This window comes from Agrilus planipennis, unplaced genomic scaffold (genome assembly GCF_000699045.2).
Source record: "Agrilus planipennis isolate EAB-ADULT unplaced genomic scaffold, Apla_2.0 scaffold49, whole genome shotgun sequence".
Classification (NCBI taxonomy): Eukaryota; Metazoa; Arthropoda; class Insecta; order Coleoptera; family Buprestidae; genus Agrilus; species Agrilus planipennis.
In genome coordinates, this window is record NW_020438913.1 from 1,006,431 (window position 1) to 1,028,820 (window position 22,390).

At 36.3% G+C, this 22,390-nt stretch overlaps 2 protein-coding genes across 10 annotated transcripts in view; one reads left to right on the forward strand and one right to left on the reverse strand.

The window, feature by feature from the left end:
* The window catches only part of LOC108733410 (disks large 1 tumor suppressor protein), a 436,917-nt gene that overhangs the window by 198,981 nt on the left and 215,546 nt on the right, over positions 1 to 22,390 (reverse strand). The gene's annotated exons all lie outside the window — the stretch shown is intronic.
* On the forward strand, positions 16,165 to 17,524 carry LOC108733412 (larval cuticle protein A2B-like). The gene is made up of 2 exons (XM_018464578.1): positions 16,165 to 16,264; positions 16,960 to 17,524. Exons 1-2 carry the CDS (start codon positions 16,253 to 16,255, stop codon positions 17,434 to 17,436), a joined length of 489 nt encoding a protein of 162 aa, XP_018320080.1. The 5' UTR covers positions 16,165 to 16,252; the 3' UTR covers positions 17,437 to 17,524.

Below are 22,390 nucleotides of genomic sequence, written 5' to 3' on the forward strand. Positions count from 1 at the left end.
ATATAAAAAATGATACCAATTTTAGAGAATGTAAATATAAAAAGAATGTTCAAAAATTCGTCCAGAACTGTACGCTGTTTGAACAACAAAAAATAATGGCATTCACAAATTTTCAGTTCGCAAGTATTTATTTCCGGAACGTTATTTGATTTATCATTGCAAGATATTAGCGCAATGTATTCTCGTTTTCTTTATTGTGCTATTATGCCCGAATGTACGGAAACCCCCGACGTTTCTCTCGCGCCTTAATATCACGATTTCGCATTCGATGTTTCAAGCGTTGCTAAGGCTGCAGAGCCCCTTGATTCATAAATTTCTTTTCGTTGATTTGTGGCGATTCTTATCACAACCGAACGAGATCTTGTTTCGTGTATAAACGTAAGGGCTATACTCGCTTTGTGTTTTATATACATATATGTGTACATGCTGAGAAATAAACTTCATTAACATCTTCCCTGTCGCCCTTATAAGGGTCCCGAAATTGTTTCCGCTTCCTACATAATCCCTTTAATTTTGCTTGACTCTGTTTTTTCCACAACGATTTTTAGTCATAAGAGAGTGGATCTCAAAAGATTTTACTTTTTTTACATAATCCCGATTATGTTAATAAAAAAATATTATTAAAAAATTGTGGAGCGGTGGTTTAATATGTACATGTTAGGCCTGAAGACCGAAAACGCTCAGTGGCCGGAAAAAACGGCCACATCGCGTTCTGGCTGCCTTCGAACGCACAGAACGCGTTTTGGCTGTTTTGTAGACGCTCGCAACGCGTTTTGGTAACTGTTAAACAGCCGGAACGCGTTTTATCAATTGTTGAACGCTCACAACGCGTTCTTAATGTTCGACTTGTATTATTTGCCGCTTTCTACCTGCGTACAATGAGATTTACATTATACTTATAAAACAAATGAATTTCAATCAATTTTTCAGTTTTTAGGAAGCAATTCAATTATTGACATAATTCGATACCAAAGATGGGTTCGGTTTTTCCCGCCGAATCATTTCAACAATATTAAATTTCTTATAATTGTTTTTCAGTTCTAGGAAGAAAGTTACACTGAACACTTATATTGTCAAGACTTCTGATTTTTGCGCGCAACATAGATCTATCGTCACAATTATCAATAATTGGTTTTACTTTATCATAAAAAATTTCTTTCGCGGATTTATCAGACATTTTAATGAAAGTGGAACCTTTCAAACGACTTTAGTAAGTTGTTTAGTAAATGACAGACTGATCTTCTCGCTACACTGACGAGAACTGTACTGATTTTTCATGAAGTCAAGTTAGTTATTATATACTCAAACTACTAAGTGTTCAGTGTAACTTTCTTCCTAGAACTGAAAAACAATTATAAGAAATTTAATATTGTTCAAATGAACCCATCTTTGGTATCCAATTATAGTTGTCAATAATTGAATTGTTTCCTAAAAACTGAAAAATGGATTGAAATTCATTTGTTTCATAAGTACAATATAAATCTCATTGTAGGCAGGTAGAAAGCGGCAAATAATACAAGTCGAACATTAATAACGCGTTGTGGGCGTTCAACAATTGTCAAAAGGCGTTCCGGCTGATTAACAGTTACCAGAACGCGTTGCGAGCGTTTCAAAACAGCCAAAACGCGTTCTGTGCGTTCAAAGGCAGCCAGAACGCGATGTGGCCGTTTTTTCCGGCCACTTAGCGTTTTCGGTCTTCGGGCCTAACATACATACATACGAGGTTAAGGTAAACAGTTTTCGGCCTGGGTTTACGTGTCATCGTTCTTGCGTGGGTCACTAGTTCATATGACAAGTTGCAATTTGTTCTATTTATCGCTAAAATGGTCAAACCTGAATATCGTGTAACCATAAAATTCTTCGTTTTGGATGGATTAACCCCACAAGAAATTCATCCGAAATTGACGAAAGTTTACTGGGACTCTGCTTCTACTATGTCAACCGATAACAAAAGTGGGCAGCACTCTCTCGATAATGACCCACGTGAAGTACTGCCAAAAACCGCCACCACACAGGAAACCTATAAAAGTGGATGATCTTGCACAAAGAATTAGGAATGCGAACTCTCTGCACAAAATGGATGCCGATTTTGCAGAATGTCTTTCAAAATCAAATGGGTAAATGATACTCGAAGCAATTCAATAAGAATCCGATCGATTTGTTACCATGGATGAGGTATCGGTCCTCCACTACACTCCAGAAACGAAATAGCACTTCAAGCAGTGGTTCAGCGTAAAAGAAAGCGAAATCGATCGTACTTGTTGGAAAGACTATGCCCAACGGGTTTTGGGATACGAAGGGGATACTATCTATTAATTGATTACCTTGAACAATTACAACCAATTATTACTCCAACTTTCTTAACCAACTGGATGCCAAAATTCGGGAGAAGACGCCTGACTTCAAGATGAAAAAGGTCATCTTTGACCAGGTCAACGCCTTTGTACATACACTGGCGATGAGAAAAATGCGGGATTTGGGGTACGATTTACTCGGCCATCCCCCCTGTTCTCATGATTTGACACCCTCAAATCCTGTTCCCAAACTTGAAGAAATTTGTTTCTGGAAGTGCTTCGTATCTAATCAAGAAGTTCAGAAGATCGTAAATGAATATTTTTTCAGCCTTCCAGAGCCTCACTTCCAGGACGTGGTCGAAATGAACGATTAAAATGAAACGTTTCGTTGTCAACTACGACTGGAAGATGGTATAAAGCAGGGGTCGGCAACCTATGACCCGTGGGTCACCGAGTGACCCATTTGGTAATTTCAAGTGACCCACAAATATAAATTTGCAGTATTTTGAATATCTAAGAATTGACAATTTTAGTTTAGAAATGATTGATTTTAAAAGTTCAACATTATGGACGGATAAATTCAAGAAATTGCGGAACGATTCGGAAAATACAGAAAATAATCATTTTCTCATGATATCAACATGTTGGGCATCACTTCGTACGAGGTTTTTATCATTAAAAAAAATTGGCTTTGCCATTTTGTCCACATTCGGGTCCACTTATAAATGTGAGCAAATATTTTCACAAATGAAATTTATTTTAAGCAAAAACAGGAGCAGGTTAACTATTGAAAATTCAGATGCTTGTATTCGACTTAAACCGACTAACTATAAGCCAGACTTGACTAAATTGACGTCACAGTTTCAACCTCAGGGGAGCCATTGATATTGTAGAGAGAATTTATAAATAAAGTTTATTCAATTATGTTTGTAATTATTTTCTTAATAAAATATATCTTATTATTTACTAAAATGCTGTTTTAATACGAAAATATCTCTGACCCAAACGTCTTTTTAATACTCGCATTTTGGTTGATTTTGACCCGCGGCCAAAAAAATGTTGCCGACCCCTGGTATAAAGTAAGGTCTCCCTTCCACATCTATACCAGTTGGAAATTTTCTATACGCTCATGCTTAGCAAGTGCATTCTCCTGTATAATATTACACAATGATTTTCTTCATCAAATCCACCGCTAATATTTTACGCTTATCCGCTTTGGCATTGGTTTCATTACAGGTACACCTGCCATACCTTTATACAAATTTAATATTAGTTTTGTTGAACCAAACGACGGTTGATTTAATTTAATCACGAAGTGAATATTCTGGTAGTAGAATCTCAGTGCGGCCATTGTGGTAATGCTTCCGGCTAGTGTGAAAGGCTGAATTAGCAGCTGGAAGCTTTTATGAATGCATGAACTTGTAAACAGAATTAAGCTTTCGGTTTATGGAACGGCAATACTATTTAATTCAGTGCCTGACGCATTTCACATAGATATGCAACTTTGGCCATAGACAAATGCAAAACTGGATAATTATTTGATATGTAAATTGTATGGAAGAAGTTACGATGCATCTCGTTAGAAAGCTTTGACAGAGCAATCGAAAAGTGATAGGCGCTTGGTACAGGGAATCTCAAAGCATACAGTATGTCTCACAACGTCATAACTTACCATCAAAATGATTATACCAAGTTCATGATCCGCACGCTACGAATAACTAAATGGTCTACATCTGTCGATGTCAGCGCGTTGTGCAAATGCGAGTAAATAAAATTTGGTTATGTCCCCACATTACAAAAAGTTTGTCATGTGGTCATTGTTCTCTTTTGTGTCATTATGTGTTTCCCTTTAATTGGATAAGACGGACAAATTACAGGGTCATAATTTTATTACAAACAGTAATCAGAGGGTGGAATCATTTCTGGAAAAATATGACGTGGTATATAGGGAAACTCGTACAAATGCCTTCACCTATCTCTTAGTTAAGGTACTTATCATCATAAGGCTGGTTGGACAAGCACCTTCACTCTTTCCTATCCTAAGCTAATCTTCGCACTTCCCTAAAACTAAAACAACCCACATCCTTAACTATTTGCGAACAATAATCTAATCTAGGTCTACAACTACCCCTTCTAACTCCCGTTTCTGCTCTAATATGTCTCTGACTAGACCTTCATGCCTAAGAAGGTGTTCTACTAACTTATCTCGCCTATTTCTTATTGACTTACATAGACTCCTCTGTTCTCCAATTCTTTCTAATACCTCTTCATTTCTAACCTTCTCTGTCCACAGTTTCCTCGTCCTTCGCCTGTAACACCACATTTCGAACGCTTCTAATCTTTTCTTTTTCGCCGCGCCCACTGTCATGTTTCGCACATTACGTACAGCGCCGCACTCCAAACATACCCCTTTAACAACCTTTTTCGAATTTCTAAATTAACCGTCCGCGAGCATAGAAGTCACTACTTTTTATTAAAGACGAAACCATCCTGCCCTATCTTCTGCTTTAGATCCCTACTACTCTTTCCGTCCTAACTTATATGACTTCCTGGATGCCTAAAATCAGCCACTTCTTCTAATTTGTCGTCTCCTATCTTTAAATTCGCTCTTACCCTACTTTTTTTCCTTTACATACCAGTATTTTTGTTTTACTTTTATTTATTTTCGTACAGTACTATTTTTTTCGATACCGCTTCCATTTTATTTAAAGCTATCTCTAACTGTTCCTTGTTAGATGTTAATACTTCTATATCATTTGCAAATCTAAGCATGCTAATCTTTTGTATATCCCTGTATATCTCTACAATTGTACTGTCTTTAATGATTTTGATCGCGTCTTCGATGTATAGATTAAAAAGTGGCGGTGTTAGTGTGCATCCCTGTCTGACTCCCTTCCTAATATTTACTTCTCTACGTTGCAACCCCATCTCTGTAACTGCCTGTTACTCTTTATACAAACTAAGTGTCACTCTTCTATCTTTGTAACTCATCAGTTGTAAGTGTATTGAAGCAACTTTAATAGATATATTATTTTTTTAGAATAAAATATTTTTAGTATGTGAAATTTTCAGTTTGCTTTAATAGATCTTAACGCTAAATGGAAAAAACAAACTTTACCACTGTCTCAAAAGTACATATCTGCATGTATCTAGCTATATTTGTACATATAATTATTTATCTTCATATTTGGAATGTTGAATACCGTGTTCAGTGATCAATGCTGTTGTGCATGGGTAGTTCACAACAAACCGTCGCTTTTCTATTCAAGCAGTATGAAACTGTCAATTGCAAATTGGTATATGGATAAAAATAAAAAGACATGCTAGTCATTAACGGACACTGCATTGCTGATAGGCCTTATCGGCTTTACGCTGGATGCCTTTGTAGTATGTACACCATAATGAAGGACAAAAATCAAAGGAAAATATGAAACAAACGGAATGTTCATGGATGCAATAGAGAAACTGATTTTCAATTCTTAAAAATCATGAAATATTCAGTATCTAATGGGTTCGTGCTTTCCAAAATACTTGTTTCAATTAGAATGATGATAATCAGTAGTCAAACATAAATGTCAAAGTATACAGTTTAAGGTATAATACATAAATAAATTGATAAGTATACTATTTTCTGTACAAATTTAGTAAACTACTGTAAAAATATTCAATTTTGTCGAATATGTTCTACCAAATTTTTTACAAATGCAACAATAATCTATGAGAAATGGATGGATCCTCATTAAAGCCAAAGTATATCGTTAAATAAAGAAGAGACAAATCATTTGACTGAAATAATATTGGGATTTGACCAAATCGAACATGATCTCTGATAGCAGACGACAGAAGTGATCTTAGATTGCATTAGATGTAATCTATTGCTTGGCTAATTAAAAAATTGCAATTAGGTGTTTATTTTTACTTTATTCGCGTTGGAAAATGCTCGATTCTCACCCAGAAAGAAGTTCAAAGAAAAGTGAAAAATTGCACAAGTCGTTCAAGTGAAAATATAAATGTAAGATTTCATAAATTTCCTAAGAAAGGCAAACGTTCTATTATTGTGACTATTTTTTTTTTTTTGGAGAATCAGAATGTGTTGATCAATTGAAAGTTTGGAAGAAGGTACTAAACGTTAAGCAAACTAAACAAAATAGAAATGTTGCAACAATATGTTTACACGTTTGTCCTAGGCCAGCTTTACAAATAAATTCTATAAATTCTGCATTAATTTCGTGAGGTTCACCTTTTACATCACTTGTTTCCATATAAAATGCGATAATTTTTATTCTATTTGGCTGGACTTTCTTGACTAATATCACTAACGCTTGTAATTATGTTTTTTTACATTTTATCATATGTATCACTTTTAAAATCCTTTCAATCTCGACAAAATTACGATTAGAAGGCTTTGTTTTCGCCCAATCAGATATTTTTTTGTTCTTATAATAACCATTTTAATTAAGTTTTATCACAAATAACTTTTAAATTTTGTAGTCGCCACGTTTATTAAGCCCCATATGTCAGATTCCAATAAGATTTACATTTACATCCACTAAACGCCTGGTTTTTATTAACAATTCGTCACGAAATACTTCGATGAGAAGACGAGATAGAACCGAAAAATATGTTAACACACTTTCGTCGAAATCCACTGTATTGCTACCAGATATAAGTGGTTTGGTTTGAAGATAAGAACGTAATTTCGGAAAGAAAACCGAACGTTCGTTGATATTATTACGTTGGAGCCAAGCGTCATTTGATTAGGACGATCTAAGACTATGCGGAAAACGCTCGAACTTCTGATTCTTTTTTTCTCGAGAGAAAACCGGTTCCTATATTTTTTGACGATTGGGATTTATTACAATATGCAACTCTTCTGGAATCTAGCAGAAACCTTGTACCATTGTCTCTTGCCAACATGTTTTAGTACTAAAACCAGTTAAACCCGTATTAAAGAAACATTTCCAGTATAGTATTATTTTCACTAGATACTTCTAAAGCAAACTCGTCATCACCATCATATTTCTCTACCAGAAGTAAATCCACACTAAGGACTCTCGTAGTTAATATCCAAATAGAGGCAGTGTATTGCCATCTAGTGGGTATTTACTGCTACCGAACTATTCAAGTATACTACAAATTCTACGGGTTTTCCGGTGTAAAAAGTATTAAAAGCACCAAGTAATTCTATAACTTCTGAAGAAGCCATAAACTTGCGAAACAATTGTTAAGACAATAAACAGTGTTTTAACTTTACTTCAAGTAAAAGTATATTTAATAATTATTATAGATTCTAATTAAGCGTTCTTTTAAACATTATTTTTGTGCACACTTCCATTTCACACACTGGAATGAAATGTTAAATTCAACACTTACTATATACAAATACATATAATATAATAATATGTGTTACTTTCTTTGAAAGGAAGTTGAAATAGTAGGCCTGATTCTTAAATAGGTATAGGTTGTTACTTTTGTTTGTTAGTGAAAGTTAATTATTTATATGTGCAATGAATGAATCAACTTCTCTACACGCATATCCTTGCTTTCAAAACATAGGTTTGATAATTACACATTAGTTTAGCGTTATATAGAACAAAGGCGAACTTTTATTGTCATTTCCTTTTTTGAATTGATTTTAAAAATTACTTGCCATACCTACAATGTTTGGATAATTTTTTTTGATTAAATTTTAAGCGAAAGGAATATTAAACGAATAAACCGAGTCTTCCACTTCCAGCATAAATTAAACTGAAGTAAATTCAATATGCATGTGATCTAGTACGTTGTCAGAGTGAGTGGAATCTTTCGAAATGTTAGGTTAGGTTAGGTTAGGTTAGGTTACGTTTACATGACATTAGTACTTTCAAGAACCGTCTTTTTGAGTGATGTTTACCGACATAGACCTAATCCTACATGCTCAAAATAGGAGAAACCGAACATATCAAAATAATTGTCTAATGAAAAACTTTGCGATAATCCTGTCGTGTTGTCGGCAAGGCTGCCAACTGATGAATTTGAAAAATAACTACTAAATTACAGTGTAATCGAAATATAAACAAAGAAATGTTGCAATATAAAAACAGAACGCTGAATAAACATTTTGTAATCGATTCGTCCTTATTATCATACTACTTTGTAGTTTACTAATATGTTTTTTGGGCATTTTAATTGAAACATTTAATTTCTAATTCACGACCGGCCCTGACCAATACTTAAAATCAGTTTCATTTCCTCCAATCCTTGTTTATTTTCATGCAAGGGGTCAACTCCGCCAGGTGTTTCGACATCTACAGTCTCTTATTGAAATAATTCGTTCGTTGATGACATTTTCTGCTAATCGAGTCGCTTATTACGCGAAATGAATGTAATTGAATGTGCTTCGTACAAAAAGGACTGCTTTCCATGGTGGACACGTCGTCCAGTTAGTATTGCGTGTTCGTACGTATTAACCAACAAACAAACTAGTAAATTTCGTTGTCACTGCTACTGGTGATGATCCTGTTCATAAAGGCATCGGTTGCCATATTACGTGCCACGGTTTTCAATCAGTAACAGTTCGGTTATTTCATTTTCGACAACCGTAATCGTTTTATCGACAAATATGCGTGGATCCATTTCACGTACTAAAATTAAATTGCATATAACGTAGGTTTATAAATACTGGTTATGGATCAGACGTGGTTGGACACAGAGGTTAAATGCCAAACAAAAACCATGACAAGCCAAACAAAATGTATCGCCAAACAAAAAGAAAAACATCTCCTCTTAACTCTTGTTTCTACTGTTAATATGTCTCTGACTAGACCTTAATTCTTTCATTAAATACCATCTTTGAGATTTTGCCATTTTAGAAATAATAAAATCGGTTCATAATCGGCAAAGTAATTGCGTACCACACATAAACAAGTCGGTCAAAACGTAAGGGAAAATCAACTTCCAGGTTCCGATTATCAAATTTCCCGCTATTCCTATAGCTGAGGTAAAAAATGTGTAAGTATACTGAGGTCTACATTTCTGTAAATTTTTAAGTAGGTACTTTCTCTGTGACGCATTTAAAAAGATAAAGCATGTTTGAGTCTGTAAGTGAAGTTTTTCGAATACTTTGCTAAGAATTTTGGGTTCTAGGCATTTATTAGCACACGACAATATCTTTAGTTATAGTTTTTAGTTTTACACAGCTGGCGTATATCAATTCGATACTGTTTGCGGGCCGTTTTGTCGTAATTCAGGTGGCAGATGCTGATATAAATTTGGAACGTCAAAATTCCATGGACCATGACATTGAAGCCGGAAAACAATACAGATCCAACATTTTAGATTATCCATTTCCAAGTATAGAAATTTTGGACTCTCTTCAGTTAAAGAATTAGAAGGCATTCATGGAATATCCCTTTGTCCCTTTTTTAAGCTTCTAATACCTTGAAAAGGCCAATGTGAACAACTTTCATTCATCATTTTATATAATGTTTGATCGGTCTTATTGGTCTTGATGGAGCTATAACACCACAGTGTCCAGAAATTGCGATAATATGTACTGCAATTGATTTTTAGATCAATTACAAATGTGTGATTGTTACGATATAATTAATACTGAATAGACCCATTAAATTTTACAAATACGGTTCTAGTTCTCGTTGTAATGCGCAGAGAATTTACCACACTATTGTTCGAACCTAATACCAAATTCGGCTGAAGAAAGAAAGCGATAGGTTTGTACATGTAATCAATCGATCTACGTCTCGAGGAGAATCGCTCACCAATCGCATACTTTCCTATCGATGCTCATTTGTATGTAATGAAGGTAGGTAGTAGGGTATACGTACGGCGCCGAAGCCCCGACTACGCGATCTAGTTTAAACTTTTTGGAAACTTTACTGATCGTCTTCTCTTCTTCTCTTTCTACCGTTTCCTTTCGTTCGTTCATCCGTAATCGCGTATTCGTCTTGGAGCAACGCGAATCAACCAACACGACCAAATGGAAGTTTCCCTCATAAATAGTAAACTTATCGTTGTCTTCCGCGTCATCGTGTAGTTGGTCGTATGCTTCCAACAGGTTTTGCTCTGTTTTTCGGCGAAGGCTGATGGCGCGCTCCTAATTAAATTAAATATTCATTTGGCTTTCGAGCGCTATTAGTGGCATTAAACGCATGCGTCCCCACGGAACTATTCTCGCTCCGGAGAAATTCGCACATCCCTGCTTATATAAATACCGACACACATGTGAACACAGTGGTGGATCACCGAGGAGTTGTAATATCGTAATATTAAACGAACGTTTAGTTTCCTAAACTGTTATTAAAACGTTCGCGCCCTTTCCTGTAATAATTCTCTACGTGCTTAAGACCACCGCAACATCTGGATATCCCGTATATTACCAAAATTAAGGTCTTCATTCGTAAAAAATTAAGATGCGATCTGTATCATTAAAGACAGTACAACTGTAGGGACTACAGGTACAAAAGACTAGTATGCTTAGATTTGCAGATAGTACCTATAGCAGTATTGGCATTAAGCAAGGAAGAGTTAGAAATAGCTTTAAATAAAATGGGAGCGGTACTAACGAAACAGTATTCCTCACTTTCTATCAAAATGACCCCTGCCTCGTTTCTTATATTATTACTACTGAAATTTCAAGTCCGAAATGTGTACTAAATTTCAACTTAATTCGGTCTAGTAGATTCGGAGCAAGTTGACTGTGATAGGCCAACAGACACGAGTAATCATTTAAAGGGTTTCGTTTTTAGTTCGCAAGAAAAAGGGGTGAATTAAAACAAAAACTTAATAATATAAAAATACATTAAAATTGATTTAGTACAGGAAGCATACATCAAATTTTAAATACTTTTTATTGAGGATTGAATGATGGCTTTAGATTAGTTGATAAAATCACAGCGTGGTGAAATACTGCTGTGAAATACGAGAAAAACGTCTTTAAAACAAGTGCGTTTTTCTCATCAAGTTATGGATTAAAATGATTCGAAGTGGTCTGTATTCTGTCGAAACTGCCAGACGCGGATCGCGATTTCGATCTTTTTGGATCGCATCAGCGCGTCGCCGGCGGTTCCGACAGAACACAGACCAACCTTTACCAGCTGTCTTAACAGCGCGTTTTAGAAAATACCACAAANTTCGAATTATTTTATTCGATTATGGTAACGTGCCTATCACGTTGAGGTGAGCTACGCCGGGATTCGTTTCAGCAAGTAGATATCCATATATTTAAATGGACCTTGCTGGAGCATACGTAATCCTAAAATGTAGAATCGTACTACAGATGGCGGTCACCACGCCATTTGTGGTATTTTCTTTCTTCTACTTCTTTACACATCCTATCACTCCACTGTTCCTTAGCTACCCTACACTTCCTAATTATTTCCCACTTTATAGCCTTATATCTTTTTTGCCCTTCTTCGACTATTTTTGGTATTTCCGTCTTTCTTCTATTAATCCTAAAATCTCATTTGTTATCCAGGGTTTCCTATTTTCGTTTTGTTTAAGACTTAGTATATCTGTAGGTGTTGACTTTTTAATGCAGTTCCATTCTGTCTTTATATCCCTGTCATTCGTTTCTCCCGCCGCCTTTAGTATCTCGTCTGTCCTTTTACCTAGCCTTTCACGCGTTTCGTTACATTTTAGCTTTTCTATACCAAGACGTCTTCTACCTTCCCTCTTTTTCTGAATTTTCAATTTAAGATTGGTCTTCATAATTACTAAGTTTTGATCCCTGTGTACATCTGCTCCTGGATAACTCATACAGTCCTTCACTTGATTTTTAAATCTTTGCCTAACAAGTATGTAATCTAACTGATATCTCCCTAAATCACCTGGTATCTTCCACGTACAGCACCTCCAAACGTGATGGTTGAATAAAGTATTCGCGACGGTTAAGTTATGTTTATCGCAAAATTCTATCAGCCCATCTACTCTATCATTTCTATTGCCTAATCCAAAAGAACCTGCTATTGCACCCACTTTACCTTCACCTATTATTGCGTTGAGTCTCCTACAATTATTAGGTTTTCCTGCCCTTTCACTAAACTTAACATGTCTTCTATATCTGCATAAACAGAGGCAGAGAAATCCCCTATAAATGAAACACATTATTAATGTAATAGGTACTGCGTTTCTTATGGGAGAGTTTTTCCTTATATGTATGTAAGCTCCCTATTATCCCCCTACGCATCTTAACGTTTCTAAGCCATTTCCTAAAATGCGTTGCTACGTTTTTCCATTATTATGGTCCCAACTTCAGACTGGACAGTGCGTCGCCACTGTGCATATACGTATATATTTGCGCAATGTATATGTATAAGTACACTGTCTCGTCAGGCACTGACTGAGTCCCTTGTACAATAAAGAAAATTGATTCGATGATTTGTCTTCCAGACTAGAGAGCTTAATGAAGGCAGTCATCCCGTTGTGCCTTCTCTAGTAAATTATTTCCATACTTTTCGAATAAACAACCCCAGACTTACGGCTCGTAAAGCAGAAGCACATTTTGCTTAGCCTGACTTAGTAGCTTTCCCAGGAGAAGTATTACACTTCTCTAAAAATTGTGCGAAGTAAAACGATTTATTTTATATCTCGCCCTACGACAAGGTGCTCTATGAAATAAATAGTTTTTCTAAAGCTGTGGCGACAATGGTAACAAATCAACGAAAATTAGACTTTTTAGATTTGATTAACACTTAAGGTTAAGGTACTGTATGAAAATAAATAAAAGTAAAACTAAAATACTGGTATGCAAGGGAAGAAAAAGGAGGGAAAGAGCGAATATAAAGATAGGAGACGAAAAATTAAAAGAAGTGGCTGATTTTAGATATCTAGGAACTCAAATAAGTCAAGACGGAAGGAGTAATAGGGATATAAACCAGAGGATAGCGCAGGGTCGTGTCGCCTTTAATAAAAAGAAGTCACTTCTATGCTCGCGAACAGTTAATTTATTAATTCGAAAAAGGTTGTTAAAGGTGTATGTTTGGAGCACGGCGTTGTACGGGTGCGGAACATGGACAGTGGGAGCAGCGGAAAAGAAAAGGTTAGAAGCGTTCGAAATGTGGTGTTATAGGCGGATGATGAGGATATCGTGGGTAGAAAAGGTTAGAAATGAAGAGGTATTGGAAAGAATAGGAGAACAGAGGACTCTATGGAAGTCAATAAAAAATAGGCGAGATAGGTTGGTAGGACACCTTCTCAGGCATGAAGGTCTAGTCAGAGACATATTAGAGGCAGAAACAGGAGTTAGGAGGGGTAGAGGTAGACCTAGATTAGATTACTCTTCGCAAATAGTTAAGGATGTGGGTTGTTCTAGTTTTAGGGAAATGCGAAGTTTACTCAGGATAGGAAAGAGTGGAGGTACGTGTCCAACCAGTCTTAGGACTGATGACATTATGATGATGATGAGGAAGTCAGATAAGTCAGGACGGAAGGAGTAGTAGGAATATAAAGCAGAGGGTAGCGCAGGGTCGTGTCACTTCTATGCTCGCGAACGATTAATTTAGAAATTCAAAAAAGATTGTTAAAGGTGTATGTTTGGAGCGCGGTGTTGTACGGGTGCGAAACATGGAAAACGTGGATAACGTGGGTAGAAAAGTTTAGAAATTAAGAGATATTAGAAAGAATAGGGGAACAGAGGACTCTATGGAAGTCAATAAAACATAGGCGAGATAGGTTGGTAGGACACCTTCTCAGACATGAAGGTCTAGTCAGAGACATATTAGAGGCAGAAGCAGGAGTTAGAAGGGGTAGAGGTAGACCTAGATTAGATTACTGTTCGCAAATAGTTAAGAATGTGGGTTCTTCTAGTTTTACGGAAATGCGAAGCTTAGCTGAGGATTGGAAATAGTGGAGGTACGTGTCCAACCAGTCTTAGGACTAACGACCTTACGATGATAATAACCAATTGCTTTCACCAAAAAACAAACTATTTATAAAAATAAAGAATTGAACTTCACCGTTTTCATTAATTTCATTCATTATAAGGGCGCGTTCATAAATTTTTAAAATGAATATATATATTATCGTACGGTTGGAAACTCTATGTGACACCAACAATTAACTTCATTAATTTAATAGTTAATAACAAAACTTTTGCTGTTTTTAGTAAAAATATATAGATACTACTGGATAAACACTTCTTTTAAGTTTATTAAATATTCCTTATCCTGAGGATCTACGATTTTCACAAGGAAGGGGTTCACAAAAATTTCTACTCTTATTCTCGAGTCAAGACACAAATTTTTGAAAATTTTTTATTTTTACGACCATTTTATGTCGTAATTTTCAAATAAGATATATCGCTATAAAAATTGATAAATTCTACTAGGTAAAAGGTCTGTAAATGTTGGATTTAAGTTTTCTGGCTACGAAAAAGGAGGGTCCGGTACCGAACCCTCATCTGTGACTAGTTTGTTCATACACATGTAACAATATGTATATTTAACCAAGTAGTAACTACTTGTATCAATATTTAGACAATCTATTATATTTTAATGTTTGCAACATGTTAAAATTAAACCCAATTATTTTATTACCCAAACCATCAATTTTCAAAGTGCAAATAATCTATTTTAATGTTGGTAATGCTAATGTTAAAACCAATCATTTGAATGTGCAAATAAACCATTTTCCATGTGTAAATGGTAGAAGCTATTATTATTTTTTTATATCTCTGTTTACGCTATAAATTCTTTCTATAACATTAGATCTTAAAGATCTTAGAACAAATGAATTATAAATATTCCGTTTTGTAGCTTTTGTAGCTTTTCCTTTAAAGCAGATATGCGTGTGTAGTTATATTTATACCCTAATCGTTTATTTTTGCAAAGAATCGACGTTTATACAGTTATACTTATTTGCGGGTTTAATACTTAACCTTGAAGGGTCAGTTTTGGCATTGGGGCTAAAAGTGATTTTTTCTCGGGGCAGGTTGTTATTTGTTACTACCTGCCCCGTAGTGCTGCACAGGAACAGAACAAGAAAGAAGAAATTACGAAAAGGTAACTAAGAAAGGAAAGTCCACTGAGCCAGTAAAGATGAAGAGAGAAAAAACACCTAAGGAAACAAGGAAGAAGGCTGTAAAAAGGAAGGTTTTACATGACTGAGTCTAACGAAGGAAGTACAGATGATTATTTTTGCCTGATATATTGTGAACCGTTTGATCAGAGTCGAACTGGTGAGGAATGGGTACAGTGTGTGGTTTGGAAGTTACCTAAATTTTATTTTTATGAGGCGTAAGACCAAAAAATAGGATTATAATTTTGTTCAACGAAGTTAATATGTTTTTGTTATAATGGGGCAAAAGACTGCTATACAGACATTGTAGTTTGACATTTTGTCCCTTATAGTGTAACAACCAGCCCCTGGCACGGGGCTAAAAGTTGCACGTCTCTTTTCCCAGAATTTATTCATTTATGTCACTTCTAATAGTCTGGAATCTAAAATTGTTTTTAAATTAATAACCCAAATAGTTACTTAATCAAACAAACCTACATTCCAGTAAAACAATCAAACAAACAAAAAATTACGACACTTTAAAAAAAAAATATCACGACCAGCCCCAGTCTCCCCTACAGGTACATTACCAAATTTTCGTGAAAACTTTGTTGATTAACGCCTTTTCGGTAAACTTCATACGGATTTTCCATGTTACCCGTGCAAGTTTACGAAAGGATTAACTTGTGTTGAAACCAGTCCAAAAGTGACGAAAAAGGCCCCGAGCGTTGCGTTAGACCTTAGTTAACGTGTTTCGGCACGTACAGCAGACACCAGACTGCATATGCGATGAGCTACCGTGGACAAATTAACATACACAAGACGTCTAGGTAAAATGTAGCAGTGGGCCATGAAGAGGTTATGAAACAACTGGAGCAGGTATAAATGGCCGTCGCTCGGACACATTGTTATCAGTCGTTTTTTGTTCTCGTAACGGAAGCAAAACAAAACACATAACTGTCGTTAGAATGGTGTCCAAGGTATGTAGAATATAGAGCTTCGTAACAGTTGAAGGTGCCGTCTGTTCGTTATTTGTTTTTGTTAGTGGACAGTGTCTTATTGTTGTTAATCATTCAGTTAGTCCGGGGATATGGAGGAATGCGTTTAGTACTACGGCGAGAATTAGTGAAAGCTCTTTGCTGGTGTTCGCCGTTGGAATTTTAAATTTCCTGCGACGTCGGGAGACGCACGGAATGCAAACGAGGAAGTTCGCTGCCGTCCGAATTTCCGTGGATTTATTTTCCGACATATAAAAGGATTTTCGCGGATCTTTTTATGTAAAAGTTTTGAAAAACCGCGTTCGGGACCGCATAATCGGGAAATCCGAGAAAACGCTTTTCAAACTCGAGAGATCATAAAATATTAGCGATACCGTTTCTGTCCAACCGTTTGGATCGCTTTTAAATTAACCGAGAAAGAAATAAATTTTTTATCTGACCTCGTAAATAACCCACATAAGAAATATAAATTCAATTTATCAATTTTTCTCCGGCTTCGGAATTTTTTAACCCAGAAAATTGACCCTAAAAAATAAATTATTCGATTACAATATCTCTCTCTTTCGGTTACCGATAATATTTTGAAACAAAAGTTCATTTCTAAGTACCACAGTAAAATTGTTTATCAAAAAATCACACAATAAAGGTTGCATTAAAATTTCGTATTGTTTTTTAAGGTGATAACAGTATTGGCAGCTTTGGCAGCATCAACCTACGCAAGTGCTCCACTAGCAGTAGCCCCAGCTCCCTTAGCAGTAGCACCAGCCCCATTAGCTGTGTCCGAAGTCGACCCCTACCCCCAATATTCGTTTGCTTACGATGTCAAAGACGTTATCTCCGGTGATTTCAAAAGCCAAGTAGAGACCAGGAACGGAGGTGTCGTTCAAGGTCAATACTCTGTGGTGGAACCCGATGGTACTCGGCGTCAAGTTGACTATGTAGCAGATCCAGTTAATGGATTTAACGCGGTCGTAAGCAAACTACCATTGGCTAGGGCTATCCCAGCGGCACCAGTTGTAGCCCCTGCGCCCGTAGTTGCTGCAGCTAGAGTTGCCCCTGCGCCAGTAGTAGCCCCGGCGGCACCACTTGCACGAGCTGCGCCCGTGGTTGCGCCGGCAAGACTGGCGGCACCTTATGGTTACGCCTACTTCTAAATAAACTGATAAGCTTCCCGAATTTTTTTTATGAAACTACTACGACTGTGTATTTGTATATATTTATGTATGAATGTAATATAATTTGTGCCTATAATTTACAATTAAACTACTCTATCGCAAATTTTATTTTCTCAAAAATTATTTATTAATTCATGAATATCTATTTTGTCCCCATCGAAGTAATCGCCTCCAGACATTATACAGTTATGGCAACGTTTTTTCCAGTCCTTGAAGCACTTCAAAAATCAGTTTTTGTGATCTTGTTCGGCTCCTCCTTCGATGCCGTCTTTTTTTCCGCAATCATAGCGTAGCGTCGTCCTTCAATGGGCTTTTTCAGTTTCGGGAACAAGAAAAAGACACAGTCGGACAAATATGGGGAATACGGTGGCTGCGCCATTATAAGTGTGCTGTTTTTGGTCAAAAATTCGCGCACAAGCAACGATATGTGGACAAGGGCGTTATCACAGTGCAAAAGCCAATTTTCATTCTTTCACAAATCCGGGCGTTTCTAGCAAATTGCTTCGCGCAAATTGTCATAAGTTGCAGGTAATATTCCTTATGAACTCATGATGCATCACATCGAAGAAAACTAAGCAAAATATTGACATTTGACCTAACTTGGCGCGCTTTTTTTCGGTCTTGGTTCGTGGGGCAGCTTCCATTGGGATAATTGAGCTTTGGTATCTACGTCATAAGCATAAACTCATGATTCGCCACCAGTTATGACCCTCTGAAGAAAATTTGGGTCGTCGCAAACATAGTCCAACAGTTCCTTAGCAATGTTAACGCGATGCTGTTTTTGGTCGAAATTGATCAATTTTGATACGAATTTCGCGATGACCCGTTTCATGCTCAAATCATCAGGAGTCAATCGATATGTTTAGGTCCTTAGCAAGTTCTCTAGCGGTGATTCGACGATTGGCCAATACCATTTTGATTTCATCAACGTTTTCGTCTGTTCTTGACGTTCTCGGGCGTACGGCACGCTTTTCGTCGTTCACATCTTCTCGGCCCTCTGAGAACACTTTGTACCATCGATAAAAGTTGCTGCGGTCCAAGGTAGCTTCACTATATACCCCGGTGAATATTCGGAATGCGTCTGCATACTTACTTTTGTTTTTCTTTAATCTGTTTTCTAGAGTAGTCGAAAATCGAAGACGAGTTAAAACAGGCGCAAACGTGGCAGCCGTCAAAAAATGACGTTCAACTTGTCCGTGTAAGTGAGAGACATGAGTACCAACATAACACCACAAAAAATTCGAAAATCGAATATACGTAACCAGCGGAAATTCGAAATCCGCGATACCTTTTGAACATATCTCGTATATCTGTTACTATCTCAGCAAGCAAGTTCTGAACCCTGTCCTGTTAGCAGCAATATTAAAAATTTGCTAGCAATGTGCTGATTCTACGAACAATTAGTGTTCTTGGTCAGATCATATTAGATAGTCTCAAAATTCAGAAAAAGGCCTAAGGACCGATACACTTAAGTAAATACTCATTAAATTACGATGCAATGCTTCTATTTTCGTAAATTCCTTAACAATTACAAAACCTACAGCCTTAATTAACGACAAATTTATCTTCTAGAAGTTGTATCCTTCTTAGGGTTCTGTTAGGACCTATACCATTGTGAATGCCTGTTACGATTTTATTTTCACGTGCAAGCCACAAGAATAATGCGCCAATAATAATTGAAGATGGTGACCACTGCATTGTTAAGAACAAGTATTATGCATGTGAAGAAATCAATATATCGATTACTCGCGGCTCTTGCATAGCTAGCTGTGTACGTATTTTTATCGTATTAGATAAGTACATATTTTCAATAATAGTATACTGATTTTTGTAGCAGACGGATGGTTATAGTCAATTATGCATCAATACCTATCCATCGCCGATTCACGTTAATCATTCTTTTATTAAAATTGGATGCAAATCGCCGTGTATAATAAGTCGCCTACCTATTCGGTTCCAATAGGATCGATTTTTCTCATTTGCAATTGCAATTACGTGATTTATAAACGCCTCCCAACCGACGGGAGAGCCGCAATCGCAAAAAGAGCCAGGAATTTTTATTAAGCGGTACATCAAAGTCGAAACACGAATAAAGCGGAAATTAATATGGAAATTGAAAAGTTTACTTCATTTTCGATAACGCATCGACATCAAACATGAAGATACCAATAATAATTATCTTACTCGAATGAGTGTTAAAAAAATATGTTCCTACAGATAATGGCTGAGCAGCCCAGTATTTTTTAGTAGCTAGCTCAACTGAATTTTTCCTATATTTGATACAAAACAGCAACCACTACACGTGATTACAACAGTATTAAGATGAATGACGCCATACCAAGTTAAGTATAATATAACCCCAAAGGATTGTTGGGATTATCAAAGAGCAGTCGTCTGTTATTTTAAACCTATTTATAGACTTTATTTTTTAAACAAATCTGGAAAATGAAAAAATTGTAAGATGTAATATATTTACGTTTTGGCGATATTCCGTAGCTGTTGACGTAATCGCTTCGTAAAACCGACGAAATGTAAGATTTTGCATGTCTCCAGCAGCCGCTTCGCGGGCGAGTGACGTTGCCACGCCTGCGCTGTTTGAACTTGTTCGGACTATTAAGATTTGTTTGTGAATATGTGAATAATATTGTATCGTTTCGGATATGGCTACGGACTTAAATTATTTCAGATTATACGATAGTTTCGGACAGTGTCAATTGCAGACATTTGATTTTTAAAAAAACTGTTAACGGAAATTACAAATAGGTTATGGTTTGACATTATCTATAGGTTATCATTTGGTACTAAAATCACAGAAAAAAAACAATTAACCTAGCACGTGTTATTATAGCTACTCATTTTTAATGCTCTGTTTTAGAATCCGACCTTATTATTCCTGATCAGGACCTCTAGACTCTAGACCATGTCGTGCGGCCAGGTTTGCTAGAACGACTGGGACATACATATGTACAGTCTATTTCAATTTGTTGGAATTGTGACCTTGAAGATATTTGCGCGAAGATAGAAAGAATACACACTAGGCGTGAGCAAGACAGGAATAGTTGGAACAAGCTTGAACGAGCAGAGCTCCCGATAGGCGGTCTTAGGAGATCGGCTAGAATTGTACAGTACTAGATGAAAATGTTTAGCAATTTCTTAAAACAAAAATGTATATAAATTAACAATAGAAAACAAAGCAAAAGCTTTATAGGTTTGTAGAGCGTTAAGTTAATTCACTTGTTATTAATTTTGGCTAAATATGCTTTTAAATAAAGCATATTCTTAAATTTTAACGAGTCAGTTTAAATAATTTTACAAATGGTACTGTACACTTTTGTCTAGTTCTCGCTCAATGATCGGTGGAGAAATGAGCTCCGGAGACAAATATAATTGATTTGAAATTATGCTACGGCACATGCTAATAAAGGGAAGGGGCATATCTCTAACTTCTTGAAACGAACAGCATGGGTACTTACATTGTTTACTATTTACTAATAAACATAGCCCACCTGGATCGAAGTTTCGCAGTTTATTTTGTTCGTAATTCAATGCGGACCGTAGAGGAGTGAGAAACGTTGATGTACCAGGTCAACAACTTCCATAACTAACAAAATATCCCACCCAGTTAATTATTTTTCAATCGATGCAAAAACCGAATGTCTATTATAGCAAAAGTGCGCGTATTTTTTTTATCCATAATCCGATCGATTTTTATAATCTGCAATCGCAATTAACCGGCTCGCGGCAGTCAGTCGCTGACTGCGCCGCGGCGCATAAGCGCAAACCGAAACTGAATTTAATTTTTGCCAAGATTAAATCATTCCAACTGAAGCCCACGAATCAAGAGGAAATTAAAATGGAAATTGAAGCGTTTATTTTATTTTCGATCCCGACGTTACAGCAAGCGGCAATGTCTATTTTACATGTTTGACGTGATATATATATATATTTGTATGTATATACGTATATATTCATGGGGGAGGCAATTTTAAATAAACGTAAATGACATTCAAAATATTTTACTTGCAATCAGAATCACGTCTTGTTTCCCAGACGAGATGACGGCGAATAACTTAACGTTTATGCTAATTCACGTCTAACCTGTCGAGAAACAAATTGTTGTTTGAATAGAATTAACGAAGATTTTGTTCTATCCCATTCCGAAACATTTCAATTATAAATTTGATTAAAATATATTAGAAGTGACAACGTCGTTAATTCTTGCTGAAACATTTCAAAGTTATTTAAAAGTTATAACGCTTGAAATAGTTCCACAATTGTTTATTATTATTAACATATTAAATTTCGCTTTGTCAGGGCGGGGACTACCTGGGGAAATGTCAACAATAAGTGGAATAGGGGTAGGTGCAATATTTCACGAGTCGGAGTGAGGAATGTTAGAACAATGAGGCAAGTAGGGAAATTGAAAAAAAGAAATTGGTATGCAAGAGAAGAAAAAGTAGGAAAAGAGTGAAAGTAATGATAGGAGACACATTAGAAGAAGTGACCGATTTTAGGTATCTAGGAAGTCAGATAATTCAGTACGGAAGGAGTAGTAGGGATATATAAAGCAGAGGATAGCGCAGGGTCGAGTCGCCTTCAATAAAAAGAAGTCACTTTTATGCTCGCGAACGATTAATTTACAAATTCGAAAATGATTGTTAAAGTTGTATGTTTGGAGAGCGTCGCTGTACGGGTGCGAAATATGAACAATGGGCGATTCGGAAAAAAAAGGTTAAAAGCGTTCGAAATGTTGTGTTACAGGAGAATGATTAGAAGTATTAGAAAGAATAGTAGAACAGAGGACTCTATGGAAGTCAGTAAGAAATAGACGAGATAGGTTGGTAGGAAACCTCTTCGGGAATAAGATACACATTAGAGACAATAATGGAAGTTAGGAAGGGTAGAAGTAGACCTAGATCAGATTACTGTTCGG